The sequence below is a fragment of the Salmo salar genome, chromosome ssa19, assembly GCF_905237065.1.
Source record: "Salmo salar chromosome ssa19, Ssal_v3.1, whole genome shotgun sequence".
Lineage (NCBI taxonomy): Eukaryota > Metazoa > Chordata > Actinopteri > Salmoniformes > Salmonidae > Salmo > Salmo salar.
In genome coordinates, this window is record NC_059460.1 from 52,150,687 (window position 1) to 52,174,929 (window position 24,243).

The window sequence follows — 24,243 nt, forward strand, 5'->3', positions numbered from 1 at the left end:
ATGCAGTGTATGATAAACAATTTTGTAGCTCTGTGTCTCTGCTTTTATCAAATGTAAAAAAACACAATTTCAAATTTTGCTACATAAGACCGGATCAAGGCGGTCGGTCACATTTTACCTGCTGCACAAATGTCTCTCCTCTCACTCTCCTCTGGCAACGGCCCACACACAAGTGATGCACACCATGACTTTTCCAGGATTTTCATTGCTGACCAAAAAAGTGCTATAACTCAAAAGCAATAATTATCAACAAATGTGCAAACCCGGCTAGGCTCGCTTTGATCTCAAAAAACACATCTCGCGACTGCATGATTGAAAGACCACACATGCCTGTCAATGTAGGCCTACAATAATTATACTCTGATACGCTCTACAGAGATTAGGAGGACAGTACGCAAAACATTGCGTTGGAGGGACACTTTGATCCAATTCTGATTGGATTGGCCTAATTGTTTGGTGATTTTTGCGTGATTATTTTTTGCGTGTCCATTCAGACAACACAAATCTATATTCTGCACGTCCAAATACATTTTGTTGTTGAGCCCTGGCCTCGAGTATTATTTGATGTTATTTTCTTTTTTTGTAACAATTAAGCAGCGGCACAATGTAATGAAAACCCTGTAGTCATCGCAATCACATTTTTTAAGACCTTTGAAAATTGAATTGAAGACATTAAGACTTAAGGCCTTTAAATCAGATAAAATAAAGTAAGACTTTTTAAGGACACCCCGTATCCACATCTAAGTGCGTGTGTGTAACCTGGGCTAAGAGTGGAGTGAGATATGAGAAAATGAAAGCTTTCACTAACGATTGTCCCTGGTAATAAAGGCTTTACAAAAGAGCCTAGAGAGAAAAAGGTTAACAACCACGGCTCTTAGAGAACGTCTGAGGTAGACAGTTGAGTGTGCCATATCACTAAACACACCCATTCACCCCATCATCATCACTAACAGCCTAGACACATTAAGATTGTTGATTCTAATGTCAGTTATTACACGGACCTCTTCTTCAAAATAGAAAAAACATTTTCTCTCTCTCTGCCAAAGCATGTTCCAAAGATATTTCAAATGTCATTACGTGCAAATAGTTAAGTACAAGAGGGAAAAGAAAAAAACATAAAATGGGTTGTATTTACAATGGTGTTTGTTCTTCACTACTGTGATGTAATTTCAAAATTGGGTTTGTCATTCTACAAGAAACGTAGTATAGAGGAGACCCTCTAGGTTAGAGACCTGGTAGTCCCATCCATCAAACAACCAGGTGTGAAACAGGGAAGAGACTCAGGGATATGCTAATTTGGTATAAAGCATAACTAACTCACTCCAGTATATTAATCAAAAGAGGAACATTTTACATTTGGCTAGAAATTCAAAAGGAAATTATTTAGACAGAAACATTTCCTCCCATGTTCCACCTACAGTTGAAGTCGGAAGTTTACATACACTTTTGGGCCAAATAGCATTCTACTTTGCTCAGTTTTCCAGAAATTTCTTTTCAATGTGTCAAGTAATTATCTTTTTATTTTCTCATGATTTGGTTGGGTCTAATTGTGTTGCTGTCCTGGAGTTCTTTCCTGGATTTTGATCAATAGCGGATACCCACCTAATTCTGCTCTGCTTGCATTATTTGTTGTTTTACGTTGTAGACTGAGGATATTTTTTGCGGAATTCTGCATGCAGAGTCTCAATTTGGTGTTTGTCCCATTTTGTGAATTCTTGGTTGGTGAGCAGACCCCAGACCTCACAACCATAAAGGGAAATTGATTCAATAACTGATTCAAGTATTTTTAGACAGATCGTAATGAGTATGTCAAATATTGTGTTCCTTCTGATGGCATAGAAGGCCCTTCTTGCCTTGTCTCTCAGATCGTTCACAGCTTTGTGGAAGTTAACTGGGGCGCTGATGTTTAGGTTGAGGTCTGTATAGTTTTTGTGTGCTCTAGGGCAACAGTGTCTAGAAGGAATTTGTATGTGTGGTCCTGGCAACTGGACCTTTTTTGGAACACCATTATTTATGTCTTACTGAGATTTACTGTCAGGGCCCAGGTCTGACAGAATCTGTGCAGAAGATCTTGGTGCTGCTGAAGCACCAGATCAGCAGCAAACAGTAGACATTTGACTTCAGATTCTAGTAGGGTGAGGCTGGGTGCTGCAGACTGCTCTCGTGCCCTCACCAATGTCTATATACACACACATTCAAAAGTTTGGGGTTACATACAAATGGCCATGTTTTTTAAAGAAAAGCACATTTTTACCATTAAAATAACATCAAATTGATCAGAAATACAATGTCGACATTGTTAATGTTGTAAATGACTATTGTAGCTGGAAACGGCAGATGTTTTATGGAATATCTACATAGGCGTACAGAGGTCCATTATCAGCAACCATCACTCCTGTGTTCCAATGGCACGTTCTGTTAGCTAATCCAAGTTTATTATTTTAAAAGGCTAATTGATCATTAGAAAACCCTTTTGCAATTATGTTTGCACAGCTGAAAACTGTTGTGCTGATTAATGAAGCAATACAACTGGCCTTTAGACTAGTTGAGTATCTGGAGCATCAGCATTTGTGGGTTCGATTACAGGCTCAAAATGTCCAGAAACAAAGACCTTTCTTCTGAAACTTGTCAGTCTATTCTTGTTCTGAGAAATGAAGGCTATTACATGTGAGAAATTGCCAAGAAACTGAAGATCTCGTACAACGCAGTGTACAGCTAACTCCCTTTACAGAGCAGCGCAAACTGGCTCTAACCAGAATAGAAAAAGGAGTGGGAGGCCCCGGTGAACAACTGAGCAAGAGGACAAGTACATTAGAGTGTCTAATTTGAGAAACAGACGCCTCACAAGTCCTCAACCAACAATCGAACCCACAAATGCTGATGCTCCAGATACTCAACTAGTCTAAAGGGGGACAGTTTTACGGCTTCTTTAATCAGAACAACAGTTTTCAGCTGTGCTAACATAACTGCAAAAGGGGTTTCTAATGATCAATTAGACTTTTAAAATGATAAACTTGGATTAGCTAACACAATGTGCCATTGGAACACAGGAGTGATGGTTGCTGATAATGGGCCTCTGTACGCCTATGTAGATATTCCATAAAAAAATCTGCCATTTCCAGATACAATAGTCATTTACAACATTAACAATGTCTACTTTGATTTCTGATCAATTTTATGTTATTTTAATGGACAAAAAATATGCTTTTCTTTCAAAAATTAGGACATTTCTAAGTGACCCTAAACCTTTCAACGGTAGTGTATGTTGAAGAGGGTGGGACTTAAGCTGCATCCCTGCCTCACCCCACGACCCTGTGGCAAAAAACACATTTCTTTCCAATTTTATCCACACACTTGTTGTTCGTGTGCATGGATTTTATAATGTTGTATGTTTTTTTTCCCCAACACCACTTTCCATCAATTTGTATAGCAGACCCTCATGCCAAATTGAGTCAAAAGCTTTTTGGAAATCAACAAGGCACAAGAAGACTTTGCTGTTGTTTTGGTTTGTTTGTTTGTCAAATAGGGTGTGCTAATTTGACATTTGCTCAGTACATTGTCTTCACTGAGGAAATGTATGAGTCTACTGTTAATTCTCTCTCACCCTCCCCCTCCCTGTTCCCCCGAAGTGTCTGCAATTCTCACCCATGGCTGCACAAACAACATAATTAAACACCATGCCTATTGGCCACAGTATGAAAAAGCAGCTGAGCCAGATAGGCAAGCAGGCCTGCCATCACCCCTGCTGCCGTTCCAAGTGACCCAGCCCTTTGATGGAGTCAGATGAGAGAGCTCATTAAGACCTTTAGGGGTGGACAGGGAAGCAAGCACTGCCTGCTGTGTTAAAACAAGCTGATTAATTCAGGTCATAGTTTAGTAACGAGGTCAGTTTTACCATTTCATGAAATTAATTAAGCCCATCTAGCCTCCACAAACAAACCTGTTGAAATATCCCTATTATGTTATAGGCTATCCAATAAACACCTCATCTCACGGTATCCCCATCACAATAATTAGCACTATAGTCAACCTACTCCTCTCAAAAATCACATTCTCTCTTGTTAGGATTGTCTTCTGAAATGGCCAATTCTTACTCTGTGGGTTCTGTAACCACGGTAACCCGCTGTGTCCCCCTCTGAGGTTGTTGCTGGAACCGGGCCCACCCGTAGCTCTGCTGAGGGCCTGCCTCCTCACCAGGAGTCCTGCAGAGCTGAGAGCCTTGGTATTTCAGAACATAAGGCTGTTTGTTATAATGTTATGCTTGTTTCATTCAGATGTTACTTATTCACCTTTATCTTTAGGTTCTGTGGTTGCCAACCTTGGTTGTTTACTCCTGCTAATTTAATATTTAATTGCTTTTGTATGTACACATTTTACTTCAACTTTTATTTTATTGAAGCTTATCAAGTCTAGATTGTAAATATCCTGAAATCCTATCCCAAAAATGCTAAACTGGACAATTAAACCAACTTCAACCTGTTTCAGTATCCCAGAGCTACTCACTGACATTCTCAGGAAGTTTTCAAAGGATGCGGACACCCATTACTTTGGCCTTGCCAGAGAAGACGCCGGAGAAGACGCCGGAGAGGGAAGCGAGCAGGTTGTAACTCCCAGGATATTCAAACTATTGTTGGAAATAAACCCTCCTCTGAGTGCCCATGAACTTCAAACAATGCAGTCCAGCAAAACTTAATTCACATCCAGACCACCACCCACAAGAACCCAGGCCAATTTACCTAGCTAACAAATCCCCCACCCAATCACTACTAAACAAACTAGATGAGTTGCAAGCAACCTTGTTCATTAACAAAGTTGATATCACTGCATTTTCACACAGAGAACGCACTCAGAATCATAAACAAGAGCCAAAAAAAAACAGAAGTGAGTGCATCGCCCTGTCAGACAATCTAGCCTGGACAGTTTTGGAAAGTTGATCACAACCCAGTCCTGGCAAGAAGTACAGTACACACCTTATGCGACATTCAAGACTACTGCCTTCTATAGCACATTGACCTCTGTGTGTAACGATCACGTCCCTGTCCTAACTGTGAATATGCACACTACTGACAGAACGTGGACGACAGCTGATATCCGAGAACCTGACCACTCGTCGTCAAAAGGAATATAGGCATGGAAATAATTATACAGGAACAAAGTTCAAAAAGCCATCCGTCATGAAAAATATATTTTATTCTAACCAGACTGCTCATCTTATATAAGAAAACCCAAAACTGTGGCACAGACCTGTTTGGTGGCTGGAATGAAAAAAGGACCCTCCCTAAAAATCTATATTCCTGGCTATGGTCAAAACAACAAAGTTGGAATAGCAAATTAAATTAAAACAACCAGATCACTCAGGTCAGCCAATCACTAACTGCCATACACACAACAACCCCATCAGCCTTCCTACCTATCCCGCAGCCTCTCCCGGAAATCAAACCCGCGGAGGTTTATGACAAGTCGCGTGTGGTCAAAAATCAACAAAGCCCCCGGCCCCGACGGCGTGCCACAGCAGATCCTACAAGAATTCGCCAGCAACGTCTGTGACATCATCAAATCTTCATTCCAGCAAGGAGAATTCCCCTCCCAGTGGAAAGAAACCACGGTTCTGCCCATCCCCAAGACCCACCCTCCGTCAGTCAACTAGCACCGTCAAAAGCCCGGACACCACAACTACCAAAATTGCTGAGAGCGTCGCTGCCACCTGGATGAAGGAAGACATAAAACCCAACATAGACCCCAGACAGACAGTTTGGAAGCAGACCAGAAAGATCATCTTCCCACGCACTTGTTACCCTCCGGGACTGTTTATACAAGCTATCAGACATCCCATCCCCCATAACCACCCTCATCACCACTGACTTTTCCAAGGCATTTGACCTAAAATTTAAAAAAATCAACTGGGTGTCAGACCTGCCCTCAAAGCAGCCAACAACAGGTACGCCACCAAGACTGCCTCTCAGACTGGCGGGCGGTGTGGCTCCAGTTACGCCCCTCTCATCTTCCTTGCGGTCATAGACAGTGCAGCCCGGGATGTTGACAATAGGTGGCAATATGTTGGCAATCTAAATCTGGTACAAACGTGTACAACAGATATCATCAGCACACCGCAGCAGACCCTGAACAACTTTGACACATGGGTTCATGTAAGCAGAATGTTACTGAACCCTGCCTCTCCGGATCGAGGGCCAGAATCTCAGTGTGTGATAGTGTGAATATTGTAGGGGTAATTGTACAGCAGGACTTGCAATGGGGCGAGCAGGTTGTTACTATGGTAACCAAGAGCAACATAAAACTTTTCTCCTTTCGCTGCCTTAAAAAGGTTTGATTTGTCACAGGAAGACCGGATGAGCATTTACACAGGCTACATACGCCCCACCCTGGAGAATTCCGCTCCTGCATGGCACAGCTCACTGACCCAGGCCCAGTCTGATGACCTGGAGCATATTCAGAAGAGAGCATGCCGCACCATCCTCGGATAATAACCCAGTTATATTGAGGCACTTCAGACCCTGTCCCTACCCTGGCTTCATGAAAGACCTGACACAATTCTGCATTGACTTCTCTGTCAGCCTCCTAAAATCTAAACTCAGAAACTGGCTACCCCCTGACTCGAATCAAAGCGACAGGCAAGAACATCGCAGCCAAAACAAACTGACCATAACAAAGTGTAGAACTGAACGGTACATGAAGTCAACAATCCCACATTTCTGCTCATTGATTAATGAGTCACTTTAAGACTACAGGACATTATCGATTTACATTTATTTGACTCGTTTTTTTTATTTTATTGTGTTGCTCTTATCCATTAATATGTTGTATGCTCATGGATTTCAGTTTGTATTGACTGCTATGAGTGTAAAAAAGTAAATAAAAAACAGTTGGTTAAGATCTCAATTCTCCTTTCAAATAAATGCCCAGATAATGTGTAGCAAGAGAAAGGAGAAGCTTTCAGTGGTCTCTAGGTGTAGTCATGGGTATTCATCAAAAGCTGGGGTATAAATATTCTGAAAGTCAACACTGACAGTGATCAACAGGGTACTATCGTAAATACGGGCAACAATGACTTGGCCTAAACATTCTGACCATTCATTTCAAAAGAGACAGGCACCCGAGAGACAGCAAACATGGAAGATGTCATCTGTTTGAGGGGCTGAACATGTTGGCATTGTTACACTCAGCCCTTTGCTGTGGATGGGAACTAATGTTATCTCCCATGATGCAACACTCCCATTGTGAGGGGCAAAATCATGTGACCCGATTTGTAACTTGTGCACAGCTGTGGTTGCCATGGATACCACTAGACGTGGGGTAATTCGTGTGCTTATTACACAGGTGTGATAAGAAGCTAACATCATAGAAACTCCAGTCAACCCAGCTACCTGGCTGGATAGCTTAATCAAGTCTAGAAGGATGTTCTTTTAGAGAGGAGAGGTGTGCAGAGGTGAGCAGATGTGCAATGCACTAAATAGCCTGAGAAAAAGATGCAGGCCTAGCTATTGTTTGACCAGGTCCAGTTAAGTCAGTAGCATCTCCCTGACAAAGAGCTTGCCTTCAGATACTGAGATACTGTGCTGGTCCTATGACACTTAATCCTGCAACAGCTTGCTCCACCGTCACCCAACCTCCTGACGTTTGTTTCCCCTTATCCTAGAGACGCTGCTGGCACACAAAAGACCGGGACTAGGGAAACTGTAGCTTTGATAGGGGAGAGAAAGCCAGAGAGATAGATGCAGAGAGTTCCAGGAACAGGGCAGCGCTTATCACCAGGTTGAAGGGGTTCAGTAGGGGGTTGACAGACTTGGGTGCTGCTGCTAGGCTAGCACTGCCTTCTCTAGTGTTCTGCTCTTCCCTCTCTCATTCAGGACCCAGTGTTTGCTTAGGAGCCAGTAAAAGTGACACCAGCAGCTGTCCAAACAGCCCGGTCCGACCCCCAAAGGGGGCACCCTGGCCCCCCGCCCCATTTCTACGCTGCTCTGTCCTCCCACTGTCCACACTGGGGAAACCAGAGGAGATGAGGAGGATCAGGAGGAGAGGAGGTGGAGGAGGTAGAGAAAAAGGAGGAGGAGCTGGAGGGGGAGGAAGCGGATGAGGAGGAAGGAGAAGATGGTGAGGACCACTGTAATGATTTGTGATTATGTCTAATCACTGTGGAAGAATATGGGGTGTTAGGATGTAGTTTAACAAATAGCCTACTTTCAGTTTAGCTTACATCAATTGACCACCAACTGCAAACATAACCTTGAGCCCAATTTGGGCTCATTGCAACATCCTACTTACATTTTTGATAAATTGATCAGTGGTACTCCCACTGAGCTAGTGCAGAACGGAAACCACTGTGTTTAACAGTATCATATAACCTAATTTCCCATCTAAATGGGAGCATCCACTGCCATGTAAAAAATATGTTGTTGTGACTTGGTGAAGCAGAAAACCTGTAATTGCCTGAGTGATTACACTTGATGGGCTTCAAACCACTCTCTCACGTCACTACTGTCTGGAAGGACCAGGCCAGCAAATTGTGGCTCCCTCCATCCCTTATCCTGTACCGCCTAAACCACATTTCCAACAGGTAGGCCGATATTACCTGTGGTTTATGCACAATTTAAACAGTGTATTGAGGCCAACTTTTTAGGCTATTGTGTTTGACATGGCATGTCAGAGTGCTATGTATGTGTGAAGAAATTTCCTCTCCAGGAGGCTGCAGCAGCAGGACTCACCAGAGCAGGCATCATGAGGTCAGCCAGGTACACAAAGGCCGCTCCCAGGGCGAAGCCCACCGCCACGGGGACGAACGCAAACGAGCCGTACTTCCCCGAATCCTCCGCCATGTCTATGGCCGGAGCCAGCAACGACCAATAGGACGCCGCCAACATCACCTGAGGGAGAAGCAAAAAGGAAGTCACAGTTAGCGGGAATTATTATCTGCTGTGTTCAGTGAGTCAGGCTTCAACTCCGAGTGGGAACGTTCAGTTGGCGTCAAAACACCCCAATGTTCACCAAAACAGAAAGACGAAAGAAAATGTCCACGGGGGGGGGATCTCACTCTTTTGGAACGGGGATGTTGTGGAATGATAAAGGTGACCCCATTCCCTCAGAAACATTTGGAATGAGGGCATGAATTGAATGCAGTAGCACAAATAACGAAAGGGGGCAGAGGGCAAAAAATAAACAATGCCTCCAAAATTTAAAAAAGGCCTGAAGAAATCTTGCTAAAGAGATAACACTTTCCAAGTCTGCAACTGTGACTCTGTGGACAGTTTCCTTTGAGGGATGAATTTTGAGTGGACAGTAACTGGAGGGGAAGCACAATGCTCCTAGACCTCGTCACTGGAGATGTCTCAGTTTACCCATGGAAGATTTGATTTCACACACCCCCACCCAGCCCACCCACCCCACCCAATAGTCGTCTGGGATACGTCACACACACACACACACACAATATCCCTATATGCCTTGGCACTTTCCACAGTACACGGGGTGGATGATTGAATAATGCATACACACGTCTGGGGTTTCGGTCCTCGCTCCTCCTGAGCCATCGGGGAGTGCGAGTGTGTACACCGCACTGTTCAGTTCAAAGGAAACCTCCACAAAGGCCGCCAGCCTCAGAGCATCCAACACACTACTTCCCAATAGCTTGATCAAAGACTCATTAATTCAACCTTCCACTAGGGAACAGCAGAGGAATAATGAGAAGCAAAGCCCACGGAGAGGAGTGTGTGTTGTCGTTGAGTTTCGGTCTCACCGATGGCATTATCCTAGCTCCTCTGTGAACAAAAATAATAGCATTGGATAACACCCATGGCAAAAATTGAATTGGTTACCAGCCGACTCACTTCAGGCAATGGATTAAGACCTAATTCTGAGTCATCGATACGACTTGTTTGTTCATAGTGCCGCCAGTGGGCTCAAATAATGTCCATATTTAAACACTGTTCGTAGGCAAGGACATTGCAGTGGTCCTATAAAACACACACCCCATCATGCACTTCTCTGCCTAATGAGGTGAGGCTTATGGGTCGATTAGAGGTTCGTGATCATGTTAATTACCCTCAATCTGGAACAATTAGCATTTACATACTAGAACACATGACAGCTGCACTAGTGGAAAGGCAAATCAATCCCTTGTGTGGAGCTCACCAATGCACTGACTGCACATGTACAGTATGGTGAAGGCTGACAACCAACCATAGTATGATTCATATCATCTGACTTCATGCACCCCACTAGCAGCTACCAAAATAACTCTTAACACTTAATATTGTCATTCCATGCGCATTTAGACAGTGAAGCTAACATTTTACATTTGTCTCTTTACTCGAGCATTTTTGAATTTGAGATCAAATGTTTCATATGAAGTAACAGTTTAGAATGTCACTTTTTATTTTAGTGTATTTCATACATTTCTTTCACACATTTTTTTTACCGTTTATAAATGTACTTTAAATATCTAGTCCCCCCATTTTGGGGCGGCAGGTAGCCTAGTGGATAGAGCGTTGGGCCAGTAACCGAAAGGTTGCTGGATCGAATCCCAGAGGTGACAAGGTAAAAATCTGTCGTTCTGCCCCTGAACAAGGCAGTTAACCCATTGTTCCCCAGTAGGCAGTCATTGTAAATAAGAATTTGTTCTTAAATGACTTACCTAGTTAAATAAAGGTATAAAGAAAATTGAAAATGTCATAAGTATTTGGACAAAATTCAAGTCGTCAGAAGTTTAGTATTTGATCCCATACTCCTAACACCCAATGACTACATCAAGCTAGTGACTACACACTCATTGGATGCATTTACGGAGGGGAATATTTTTAAGATAGTCTTTGAAGAGGTAGGATTTCAGGTGGGTTCGGAAGATGGGCAGGGACTCTGCTATTCTAGCTTCAGGGAGAAGCTGGTTCCACCATTTGGGTGGCAGGACTGAGAAGAGCTTGAACTGGGCTGAGTCGGAGGGCCAAGAGACCAGCGGTGGCAGAACGGAGTGCTCGGATTGGGGTGTAGGGATTGAGCAAAGCCTGAAGTTAGAGGGGGGGGGCAGTTCCTCTTCCTCTTGCTGTTCCGTGGTCTTGAAGTGGATGTGAGCTTTGACTGGAGGTCAGTGGACTGTGCGGAGGAGCGTGGTGACATGGGAGAACTTGGGAAGGTTGGACACCAGGCGGGCTGCCGTTCTGCATAAGTTGTAGTGGTTTGATGGCACAAGCAGGGAGCCCATCCAAAAGCGAGTTGCAGAAGTCTAGACGGGAGCTGACAAGTGCCTGGATGAGGACCTGCGACACTTCCTGTGTGAGGTAGTCGTACTCTACGGATGTTGTAGAGCATGAACCTGCAGGTGCGAGTCACTGCTTTGATGTTGCAGAGAACGCCAAGGTTCTTTGCACTCTGGGAGGGCGACACTGTGGAGTTGTCAAACTTGATGAAGAGGTCTTTGAGCGGGCAGGCCATCCCCGGGATGAAGAGCATCTCTGTCTTGTCGATGTTGAGCTTGAGGTGGTGGGTTGACATCCAAACAGATATCTAAACTAACAAAAGTGGCCACATCTCACAAAAACGGATAAAAAATTTAATTGCGGAAAATTATAAGGGAGCAGGAGAATTTTAAAATTGGCTACAATAATTACAAAGACTTTTCAAGCACCAGATTGAGGAGATGTCTGATTTTCAAGGTAGGCTATTCCAGTACTCCAAATTCAAGTTGAAGTAGGCTACTTCTGTTGTTTAAAACTGCAGGACTAACATGGAAAACAAAATCTATGTAATTTCATTACCAGATCATGTTGTGATTAAGCCCACGTATAATGAACAAAAATATAAACACAACATACAAAGATTTAGTTACAGTTCATATAAGGAAATCAGTCAATTAAAATAAAATGTATTAGGCCCTAATATATGGATTTCGCATAGAGTTGATCAGGCTGCAGATTGTGGCCTCTGGAATGTTGTCCCACTCTTTTTCAATGGCTGTGCGAAGTTGCTGAATATTGGCAGGAATTGGAACACGCAGTCGTACACCTCGATCCAGAGAATCTCAAACATGCTCAATGGGTGATATGTCTGGTGAGTATGCAGGCCATGGAAGAACTGGGACATTTTCAGCTTCTAGGAATTCTGTACAGATCCTTGCAACATGGGGCCGTGCATTTTCATGCTGAAACGTGACGGCGGCGGATAAATGGCACGACAATGACCCTCAGGATCTCGTCACGGTATCTCTGTGCATACAAATTGCCATCAATAAAATGCAATTGTGTTCGTTGTCTGTAGCTTATGTCTGCCCATACTATAACCCCACCACCACCACGGGGCACTCTGTTCACAACGTTGACATCAAATCAAATTGTATTAGTCATACGTACTCTTTAATTTTCTAAAACCAGGTTGGCAGTGACTTATGGTAGAGAAATTAACATTAAATTCTCTGGCAACAGCTCTGGTGGACATTCCTGCAGTCAGCATGCCAATTGCGAGCTCCCTCAACACGTGAGACACCTGTGGCATTGGCTTGAGACAAAACTGCACATTTTATAGAGGCATTTTATTGTCCCCAGCACAAGGTACAGTTGTCTAATGATCATGCTGTTTAATCAGCAACTTGATATGCCACACCTGTCAGGTGGATGGATTATATTGGCAAAGGAGAAATACTCACAAACAGGGATGTAAACAGATTTGTGCACAAAATCTGAGAAATAAGCTTTTTGTGCATTTGGACATTTCTGGGATCTTTTATTTCAGCTCATAAAACATGGGACCAACAGTTTATGAGTTAATATTTATGTTCAGTATAATTTGTTGTCATTATATCCATAATAATTAATAGGAATAGCGTTAAGTGTTGTGCAATAGTCTATCCAACACAACTGCGCACAGTAGAGTCTGTGTCCAATCAGAGTTACAAAAACATATGGAAAACAAACTCATTACCTTGATGCTTCCTCTGTTAAATCTAACGAGACCCTGCTGTAAATCAAGCAGATAACAGATGATCAATATTAATTCGCAAGGGATATTAGATCCAAGCACAATTGTCTTCACCAGCGTAACAAATGAGACAAACTATTCTCAATGTTACTCAAACACCTTTTCCCAGCAATTGGGCTGTTGTTGCAGCGCATGCACAATCACAACAGCTGTTCGTCACTTGACTGTCATTGAGAATATTCAGAGGATGTGTGAAAATATCACCAAATGCACATTCAACAAGTATCAAGGTAAGGTGACTCTTTCAGTTAAAACCATTCGATTTCTGCAATCACATACGTTTTGGGGGATTTGTGTGCCTATGAAAAATGTTTTCACCCCGTAACATAAGGAGACACAAAACGTTACATAGTTACAGTGCATTTCTGCCATCTCTATACAAAAAAAACTGTCCGTGAGACAGATCCAGGATTCTTACAAGGTTCAAGTTGTCTAATTGAACTAATTAATGCATAATATGTGGTAAAAAGGCAACTTACACTGCCAAAAATGCAATGACAGAAAAGTAATGGTTTTAGGTCACACGATTTTGGACGAATCCGTTAAGACACCAACCATGAGAAAGGTTTAAACATATGTTTTCAATCAAATCGTGAATTTTCTTGAATATAGCTAAACTCAGCAAAAAAAGAAACGTCCCTTTTTCAGGACCCTGTTTTTCAAAGAGAATTCGTAAAAATCCAAATAACTTCACAGATATTCATTGTAAAGGGTTTAAACACTGTTTCCCATGCCTGTTCAATGAACCATAAACAATTAATAAACATGCACCTGTGGAACGGTCGTTAAGACACTAACAGCTTACAGACGGTAGGCAATTAAGGTCACAGTTATGAAAACTTAGGACACTAAAGAGGCCTTTCTACTGACTCTGAAAAACACCTAAAGAAAGATGCCGTGAACGTCCCTTAGGCATGCTGCAAGGAGTCATGAGGACTGCAGATGTGGCCAGAGCAATAAATTGCAATGTCCGTACTGTGCGACGCCTAAGACAGCGCTACAGGGAGACAGGACGGACAGCTGATCGTCCTCGCAATGGCAAACCACGTGTAACAACACCTGCACAGGATCGGTACATCCGAACATCAAACCTGCGGGACAGGTACAGGATGGCAACAACAACTGCCCGAGTTACACCAGGAACGCACAATCCCTCCATCAGTGCTCAGACTGTCCGCAATAAGCTGAGAGAGGCTGGATTGAGGGCTTGTAGGCCTGTTGTAAGGCAGGTCCTCACCAGACATCACCGGCAACAATGTCGCCTATGGGTACAAACCCACCGTCGCTGGACCAGACCGGACTGGCAAAAAGTGCTCTTCAATGATGAGTTACGGTTGTGTCTCACCGGGGTGATGGTCGGATTCGCGTTTATCGTCGAAGGAATGAGCGTTACACCGAGGCCTGTAATCTGGAACGGGATCGATTTGGGGGTGGAGGGTCCGTCATGGTCTGGGGCGGTGTATTACAGCATCATCGGACTGAGCTTGTTGTCATTGCAGGCAATCTCAACGCTGTGTGTTACAGGGAAGACATCCTCCTCCCTCATGTGGTACCCTTCCTGCAGGCTCATCCTCACATGACCCTCCAGCATGACAATGCCACCAGCCATACTGCTCGTTCTGTGCGTGAGTTCCTGCAAGACAGGAATGTCAGTGTCTGCCATGGCCAGGGAAGAGCCCGGATCTCAATCCCATTGAGCACGTCTGGGACCTGTTGGATCGGAGGGTGAGGGCTAGGGCCATTCCCCCCAGAAACATCCAGGAACTTGCAGGTGCCTTGGGTGGAAGAGCAGGGTAACATCTCACAGCAAGAACTGGCAAATCTGGCACAGTCCATGAGAAGGAGATGCACTGCTGTACTTAATGCAGCTGGTGGCAACACCAGATACTGACTGTTACATTTGATTTTGACCCCCCCTTTGTTCAGGGACACATTATTCAATTTCTGTTAGTCACACGTCTGTGGAACTTGTTCAGTTTATGTCTCAGTTGTTGAATTTTGTTTTGTTCATACAAATATTTACACACGTTAAGTTTGCTGAAAATAAAACGCAGTTGACAGTGAGAGGACGTTTTTTCTTTTGCTGAATTTATGTTCCCCCACTAATATCTTAATGCAATTATATATTTTTTTTAAATGCTGATTATTATCAATGACTTATCAACAGCTGTAACAAGTTGTCCAGTGTAGGAAATCCTCACTGGAACACTAGTTTATAGAAAGACCAATAACAGCGTAAATTACTACACTGTAAAACTGTTTAAAATGCCACAAAAAAATGCACTTTTAGTGTTGCTGGTAACCTAACTGAAACCAGAGTTAAGTGTGCGTGGACACCGCCCCCCAAAAAATCAAAAGCGATTTTTATTTATTATGGTTTAAAAATTGCAGATAAAGAAGAAAAAAATATATTACAATTATTGGATTAGGAGGATCAAACTACACAGTTCATTACAAAGGGGAAAGAATCTCAAACATAGCCAGCGATAGTATCTGGTCATAATGGGAAGAAAATATTCACAATCTACTTACTCATACTTTCAATAATGGGCTGAAAATAACCCAATGAGTATCAAATAAATAAGATGGCCTTGGTTACATGGCCGCAGAGATGACAATAGTGTCTGCACAAAGAGACTCACTTCTGTCGTTTCAATTAACCGACTGTGGTATCGATTAACATTACTTCGGCCTCACCTGAACTCAGCTGCCAATGAACTACCCATTTGCTCCATCCAGAGAGCACCAACCCCAACCAGAACCTCAGCTAAAAAAAAGGTGTGAGATTGGTTGGTCACACCTTATTTGAATGACAGTCTTTCAGTCTTCAGTACTGTATCTAAACCTCATGATCTTGGGTGAACTCAACTAGATGAACACTTGTAGACTGTCACACTCAACGCCAACGCTCTTTAACCACCCTAAAGACTTACTGTAATCAGACCTCTCCCTCATATAGAGGTAGTCTAATAACCTCATTTATGACCTAGAGCCTGAACTCTTAACACATTGCACACTGTTTAATAAGATTAATTAGGACTTGAACAGGTTGGGGCTCTGAGCTATTGGCTGGGTTTGTCTGACTTCTGCATATTCATCCAATTATTACGCTATTTTCTTTTCTCAAAATGGAGCCACCAGTTTTAAAGTTAACTTCTGGCAGACAAAAAGCCTTGATTTGTTATTGATGACAGCCGTTGTTCCATCAATGGCTGGCTGCGACAGGCAAGCTTCAACAGGCAGCTCCGTCAGTCAGTCTGTCTGGGGAAGTGATTAGTTCTTCACAATACGGAGTTGTTTTTTGTGTTACCCTGACTTCCTTCCTGCTGCATCAATTATTTAGATATCTAGTCTCGCTCTCAGGTTTTGGGGACTGAAAAAGTGAACACTGAGGCTTTTCGTTGTCGACTACCATTATCAGCAACAGAGCCTCCACTGGCAATGGCAGAGTCACACAGACATTTTTCCTCACCCTGGGTGGAGGAAAGAGGGCACATCTCCACAGTATATCTGGGGTCAATTATATAACTCAAATAAGGTTTTAGGGACTGAACAGTGAACGTGCTCTTCCTCATTGTCTTTCATCAAAGGGGCTCCACAAACGATGACGACAAAGTCACCTGGTTGAACACAGATATTTTTGCAATTATTATTTCAACGTGATATTCTTCCTCACCCTGGGTGGAGGAGAAATGGGGTCAATTATATGTATAAATCTGGGGTCAATTATATTGCTCAGTCAGTTACACCACACAGCAACGAGGTCTCCTTGTCATGGAGGTCTTGGCAAGAAATAGATGATTGGTTTGGAGTCACCTGTTGCTCGAGGACAGGAAGTAGTCTGAAGCATGTAGCGGCATAATCAGTCCCCTATTGGTAATATGGCTCTGGTCTCCCTGGGTCGGACATCTCGGAGGAAAATTGGCAATTCCACCTGAGCGTTTAGCTGCCAATTACAGTGCCTTAGACTTGGTCTGGGGTCCGGAGACTAGGGAGACGTAGGCTGTATTAATTTCCCCCAAGAGATCTCGCGGCCTTATGGCTTACACAAAAAAAAGCCATCTGAGAAATTGAGCTGCGACAGTGGAGTCCTCGAGATTTTGAAGCATGGACGACCTTCCTGTACGATCCGGAGCCGAGCGTCATTTCTCTCTCAGCCTAAGGTCTCAACAAGCCTCAGGTATCAAGGTGAGAATAATGGATGCTAGTTTCAGAAGTTTGATACACTGATACGGTGTTGCGATGTAGCTATGAAAATAGCTGGTGAAAATGCGTATGATCAAACCTATCACGAAGATATCATTCTCTTTGAACAAATACTTGTGTTGTATGACTGAGCTGCACATAGCTTGGTTGCCACGTTGATCGCACTTCAGAGGGCATGATACAGTGCCGTGAAAAAGATTTCCCTACTTTTGCATATTTTGATACTGAATGTTAAATCAGATCTTCAACCAAAACCTAATATTAGATAAAGGGAGCCTGAGTAAACAAATAGCACAACAATTAAACTTTTTGAATCTATTTCATAAACAAAGTTATGTAACACCCAACGCCCCTTGTGTGAAAAAGTAATTGCCCCCTTACACTCAGTAACTGGTTGTGCCACCTTTAGCTGCAATGACTCCAACCAAACGCTTCCTGTAGTTGTTGATTAGTCGCTCACGTCGCTGTGGAGGAATTTTGGCCCACTCATCTGTGCAAAACTGCAGTAACTCCACGACATGTGTGGGTTTTCAAGCATGAACTGCTCGTTTCAAGTCCTGCCACATCATCTCAATTGTGGTTAGGTCTGACTAGACCATTCCAAAACTTCAAATGCGTTGCTGTTCAGCCATTTTCATATAGACTTGAGTGTGTGTTTTGGTTCATTGTCTTGCTGCATGACGCAGCTGTGCTTCAGCTTCAGCTCACAGACAGATGGCCTGACATTGTCCTGTAGAATTGTCTGACACAGAGCAGAATTCATGGTTCCTATATACATATGGTTGCTGCAGGGACTTCCATTCAGTCACAAGAGCATTAGTGAGGTCGGGCAATGATGTTGGGCGATTAAGCCTGGCTCGCAGTTGGCGTTCCAATTCAATTCATCCCAAAGGTGTTCGAAGGGGTTGAGGGCAGGGCTCTGAGCATGCCAGTCAAATTCATCCACACTGATCGACAAAAAATGTCTGTATGGACCTCGCTTGTGTACGGGGGCATTGTCATGGTGAAACAGGAAAGGGCTTTCCCAAACTGTTGCCACAAGGTTGGAAGCACAGAATCACCTAGAATGCCATTGTATGCTGTAGCGTTAAGATTTCCCTTCACAGGAACTAAGGGGCCTAGCCCAAACCATGAAAAACAGCCCCAGTCACCTGGAAATGCATTCCAGGTGACTACCTCATGAAGCTGGTTGAGAAAATGTCAAGAGTGTGCAAAGCTGTCATCAAAGCAAAAGGTGTCTACTTTGAAGAATACCAAATCAAAATATATTTTATATTTGTTAAACACTTTTTTGGTTACTACATGATTCCATGTGTGATATTTCATAGTTTTGATGTCTTCACTATTATTCTACAATGTAGGAAATATATTGCTCAAAAAAATAAAGGGAACACTTAAACAACACATCCTAGATCTGAATGAATGAAATAATCTTATTAAATACTTTTTTCTTTACATAGCTGAATGTGCTGACAACAAAATCACACAAAAATAATCAATGTAAATCCAATTTATCAACCCATGGAGGTCTGGATTTGGAGTAACACTCAAAATTAAAGTGGAAAACCACACTACAGGCTGATCCAACTTTGATGTAATGTCCTTAAAACAAGTCAAAATGAGGCTCAGTAGTGTGTGTGGCCTCCACGTGCCTGTATGACCTCCCTACAACGCCTGGGCATGCTCCTGATGAGGTGGCGGATGGTCTCCTGAGGGATCTCCTCCCAGACCTGGACTAAAGCATCCGCCAACTCCTGGACAGTCTCTGGTGCAACGTGGCGTTGGTGGATGGAGCGAGACATGATGTCCCAGATGTGCTCAATTGGATTCAGGTCTGGGGAACGGGCGGGCCAGTCCATAGCATCAATGCCTTCCTCTTGCAAGTACTGCTGACACACTCCAGCCACATGAGGTCTAGCATTGTCTTGCATTAGGAGGAACCCAAGGCCAACCGCACCAGCATATGCTCTCACAAGGGGTCTGAGGATCTCATCTCGGTACCTAATGGCAGTCAGGCTACCTCTGGCGAGCACATGGAGGGCTGTGCGGCCCCCCAAAGAAATGCCACCCCACACCATGACTGACCCACCGCCAAACCGGTCATGCTGGAGGATGTTGCAGGCAGCAGAACGTTCTCCACGGCGTCTCCAGACTGTCACGTCTGTCACATGTGCTCAGTGTGAACCTGCTTTCATCTGTGAAGAGCACAGGGCGCCAGTGGCGAATTTGCCAATCTTGGTGTTCTCTGGCAAATGCCAAACGTCCTGCACGGTGTTGGGCTGTAAGCACAACCCCCACCTGTGGACGTCGGGCCCTCATACCACCTTCATGGAGTCTGTTTCTGACCAATTGAGCAGACACATGCACATTTGTGGCCTGCTGGAGGTCATTTTGCAGGGCTCTGGCAGTGCTTCTCCTGCTCCTCCTTGCACAAAGGCGGAGGTAGCGGTCCTGCTGCTGGGTTGTTGCCCTCCTACGGCCTCCTCCACGTCTCCTGATGTACTGGCCTGTCTCCTGGTAGCGCCTCCATGCACTGGACACTACGCTGACAGACACAGCAAACCTTCTTGCCACAGCTCGCATTGATGTGCCATCCTGGATGAGTTGCACTACCTATGCCACTTGTGTGGGTTGTAGACTCCGTCTCATGCTACCACTAGAGTGAAAGCACCGCCAGCATTCAAGTGACCAAAACATCAGCCAGGAAGCATAGGAACTGAGAAGTGGTCTGTGTTCCCCACCTGCAGAACCACTCCTTTATTGGGGGTGTCTTGCTAATTGCCTATAATTTCCACCTGTTGTCTATTCCATTTGCACAACAGCATGTGAAATTTATTGTCAATCAGTGTTGCTTCCTAAGTGGACAGTTTGATTTCACAGAAGTGTGATTGACTTGGAGTTACATTGTGTTGTTTAAGTGTTCCCTTTATTTTTTTGAGCAGTGTATAAAGAAAAACCCTTGAATGGGTAGGTGTTTTTCTCCCCAATTAAGGTCCCACTAATCTCCTGTGATAGAGAGAAATATCCTCATTATTGTTGCTTTACTATTTTTCCTTTAGTTTATTGAGCACATTTTTTTTTTTAACTACGTTTTTATAACTCTGCATTGTTGGTTAAGTAAGCATTTCACAGTAAGTTCTACACCTGTTGTATTTGGCGCATGTGACAAACCAAATTCGTTTTTTATTTTTTATTTGATGACCATACCTGCAGGTGTGCTCTTCCTTATAGCCAATGTCCACCTATCTATACATCTTTATCATCTACCTCGTTCAACATCAATTGAAGAAAGGACATTCAGAATAGAGAAGCTTACCTGCTGAGCAGTCTCCCTTCATCATGGGTCATTTGAAAATCTGTATTTTATGTCAGAGCGCATCACATCTCAGGATATTGCACAATTAGGCCTAGCAGTCAGGATTGATCTGGCTTCTGCATGTGGAGAAATCAATTTTTTTTCGAAAGCATCCCTTATTTTATGGATACCGAGGCTTTCCACTCTGTTCCACATCAACTAAAAAAGGAACAACAAATTGTGCATTATCCAGAGTTCAAATAGGCTATGCAATCTTGATAGCGTTTATGGATTGTTGTTTACTGAGGCGTGAGGCAGAAGAACCAATGACCTATATCACATTGTCTCTGAATAGGTCAAAGAATCCATTTAAATGCATTTTTTTGTAGGAGAAAACTGAAAGGACTGTTCAAGTCGCAAGGACCTGGTGTACAATAATGATCATGAAAATTACATATGTTCTTCAACATACACCGACATTGAGCATTATTGAAGCAATCGACATTGGTCAACAAACTTCAACAAAAATGTTGAGAATTTTATTTTGTTTGTTGAACCTACGAAGCCAATGGGTAATTAAGAAAAGTTACAGTAGTCTTCCTGAACAGTCACAGATGTCTGCCTATCTGGTCCAGTAGTCTGCACATGTCCAAGCCTCCAGCTATGCTAATTCGAGTCTGCCAGCATAACTTGGAGTATCCAGGACCATAATGGATGTGGGCGTGGGATAGGTCTACACAATGAATTGAATTCAGATCGAAATTGTGATATTGACATGTGCAATATCCATATTGCGATATTCTCCTTTCTTTGTCACTCCATTAACACAACAGAAACTAGACTACAGTATCTCCTCCAATGAGATACGCTACACTCACAGAGAATGCTGACCAATCACATACATCCCCGTTTAACGCGTGCAGTTAGATGCTGGTGAGGAGAGAAAGGGCTTTAACTCAGTAAACCTCGGAAACATGAGTGCTGCGAGCGCTAACGAGATCGATTTGGTGGCAAAGTAGAGCGCATCTTCAGTGGTATGGCAGTATTTCGGGCTACAGGCAAACCGATGTCGGAATTGTGGCGACAAGTATATTGAATAATTTGAAGAAGAACCATCCCACACTTTATGACGATTGCATGAGAGGGGGGGGGGGGGGCGACAGCACCAAAGCCACCTATCTTAAACAGGCATGCCATAGCGTCTTCAAAAAAATATCTCGCAGTCACATAGGTGATATCAATCCCAGAGGCTATCACACAGCCAAAGACATGATTCCTATTTGCAAAGACGGCTTCGACAAGATGATAAACACGCGGGACAGGATATACAAGATTCCATCTCGCACATATTTCTCCAAAGTCACCATCCCAACACTGTATAACAAAATGAAGGGAAAAGTTTTAACAGAGCGTGTTGATTATTACGCGACTACAACAGACCTTTGGTAGAACAGGCGAGCCTACAGTACAGTAGTTTGACAGTACACTTTATTGATGAGGAGTTTCAACTGAAAGGTCGGTGCTTGCAAACATCACAGGCTACTTCCCCAGAGATCACACGGGAGAAAACGTTGCTCTGGGGTTGAGAGAAGCTTTAGCCCCCTGGGGCCTGAATGACGAGCAGCAAGTGTGCATAACGATAACGGCGCAAACGTGGAAAGGGCCATCGCATTGAATGACTGGACCAGACTCCAATGTTTTGTACACAGACTGCACCTGCATCAGTAGGCTACGTGTTACATGTTAAGGCCATTAGAATTATATTAAATGATTGAGCGTACACATAATCATAAGCTTCTTATTCCATCTGAATGAATAAGTGCTGCACTTACAGCACACTATATTTTGATGATTATGCTAAACATTTGTTTGTTATGTAGGTTTAATAATCCTAGCTATTATTATATGTATAACAATGTTAGAAAATATTTGTTTCGTTTGGTTTTGCGTTCAGTTAGCACAGTATGTATTAATTCATATTAACTCATTTTAGTTACCCTGACACTTGTTTTTACCATGTCTGATGTAATTACCAAGTTTTCACCTAAGTGTAACCCTGCAAATAATTGACCATGTTCTACCTTTGTTGGCTTGTTAATACACTATAATGGCAAAGGCATATTCACAGTAGACCCAAATCAAACTAGGGTCGTGTGCAGTCACTGTAGTGAAGGATCTTCCCATAGACACCAGTTGAGCTTTGAATAGTTTATCCCCAATTTCCTGTAAAACATAATGTTTGTTTATCTATACAAGTAACACAAAGCTGAGAACATCGCAGTTTCAAACACAATGAGTAACAGTCTTTGTCGGAGCCTACTGGACAGAAAGGTCCAAGGACAATAAGCAGCCAATTTCAAAAAGTCCGTCTAGGCTCACGTTCTCAGAATTAAGTTGATAAATACCAACGCAACACCGATGACTTGTTATTACGAATTATGGAATGTAGAAATAAACACAAGACACATTGAAGCGTAGCTAGCTAGATGGATTAGCTTTCTATGTTCTGTTTATTTTCGCCTACAGCAACTCTAGACAAATGTAAGTTTCCAGCACAACATTCCATCACTCTGATGTTTGACAAGTGTGGCAGGTTATGCAAACTAAGCACAGAGACCTACAACTCATGGACGTTGGAACCAATAAGGAACGAGACATGATTCATCTTTAGCACAAAAATAAATAAATAAATAAATATATATATATATATATATATAAATAGCTCTTTTATTCCCTATTAATTTTTTTCTATATATTTATAGGATCTATATTTATGCTGCATATTTATGCTGGAATAACCACATTCCTCAATACTATTTATGTTCCTTGACTGCATTCTTTCTCCCACACTAGGCTATGTATGCATCCACTCAAGTAAAATGCAAATGCATTGTAAGAATGTCCGTCAAACACCAATCCAATCATGTGAAGTCCCTGTGAAATTCCTTCATTTCAAAATTCCATTTTGCACCCAGTGGACCGTTACAATATGGCCTACTGTATCACGTCAGGTCATCAATGATTCAATTTCAACCTCAGTTCTTTACAGATGTCTTCTCTTAATTTGACCAGTTTCTCACAGCAGGAAAATAATCCTGCAGCAACAGGACATGCGAGTTATTATGTGGATTACAATTAATGGACATTTTTGTATGAGTTGACGCCATTTTCGATTAGGGAAAATCCAGTCTGAAATGTTATAGTGGAAATTATAAACTTTAGAAGCCTTTTTAAACCTCGGAGCCACTACAAGTTTGAATTTCCTGCAACAAAAGAGTGATCAAATTAAGAGAATGCAAACATCTATTTCCCATCTCATTCTGTTATTCTAGAAGTTTCTTCTAGACAGGAACTTGTGTTTCTATAGACAGCTCCCTCCTGGGTCTAATGCAGATGCCTCAGAAGCCACATTTCTCCTGAGCAAAGCGAAGGGAATGCCATGCATGACACCTGAATAAATAAGGAACTTGGACAACTCCTTACCTGGAACTAATCTCTTCCTCTCCATATGCAGTGTTTGTTGACACATAACAGTGGGGGGGAAAGTATTTGATCCCCTGCTGATTTTGTACGTTTGCCCACTGACAAAGAAATGATCAGTCTATAATTTTAATGGTAGGTTTATTTGAACAGTGAGAGACAGAATAACAACAACAAAAAATCCAGAAAAACGCATGTTTTGCCTTGCCTTGCTACCTGAACCTCTAAAATAATGAGGAAATGCAACCACTCCAAAGGCGACATAGACACAGTTAAACACAGTG

The 24,243-nt window shown here is 42.9% G+C and overlaps 1 protein-coding gene across 2 annotated transcripts in view; it reads right to left on the reverse strand.

Moving 5' to 3' along the window:
- Positions 1-24,243, reverse strand: part of LOC106579012 (zinc transporter ZIP11) — a 145,857-nt gene that overhangs the window by 116,186 nt on the left and 5,428 nt on the right. For both annotated transcript variants that reach the window (XM_014158406.2, XM_014158407.1), the window contains exon 4: positions 8,721-8,879. In XM_014158406.2, the coding sequence (XP_014013881.1) occupies positions 8,721-8,879 (159 nt within the window). The remainder of the gene's footprint in view (positions 1-8,720; positions 8,880-24,243) is intronic.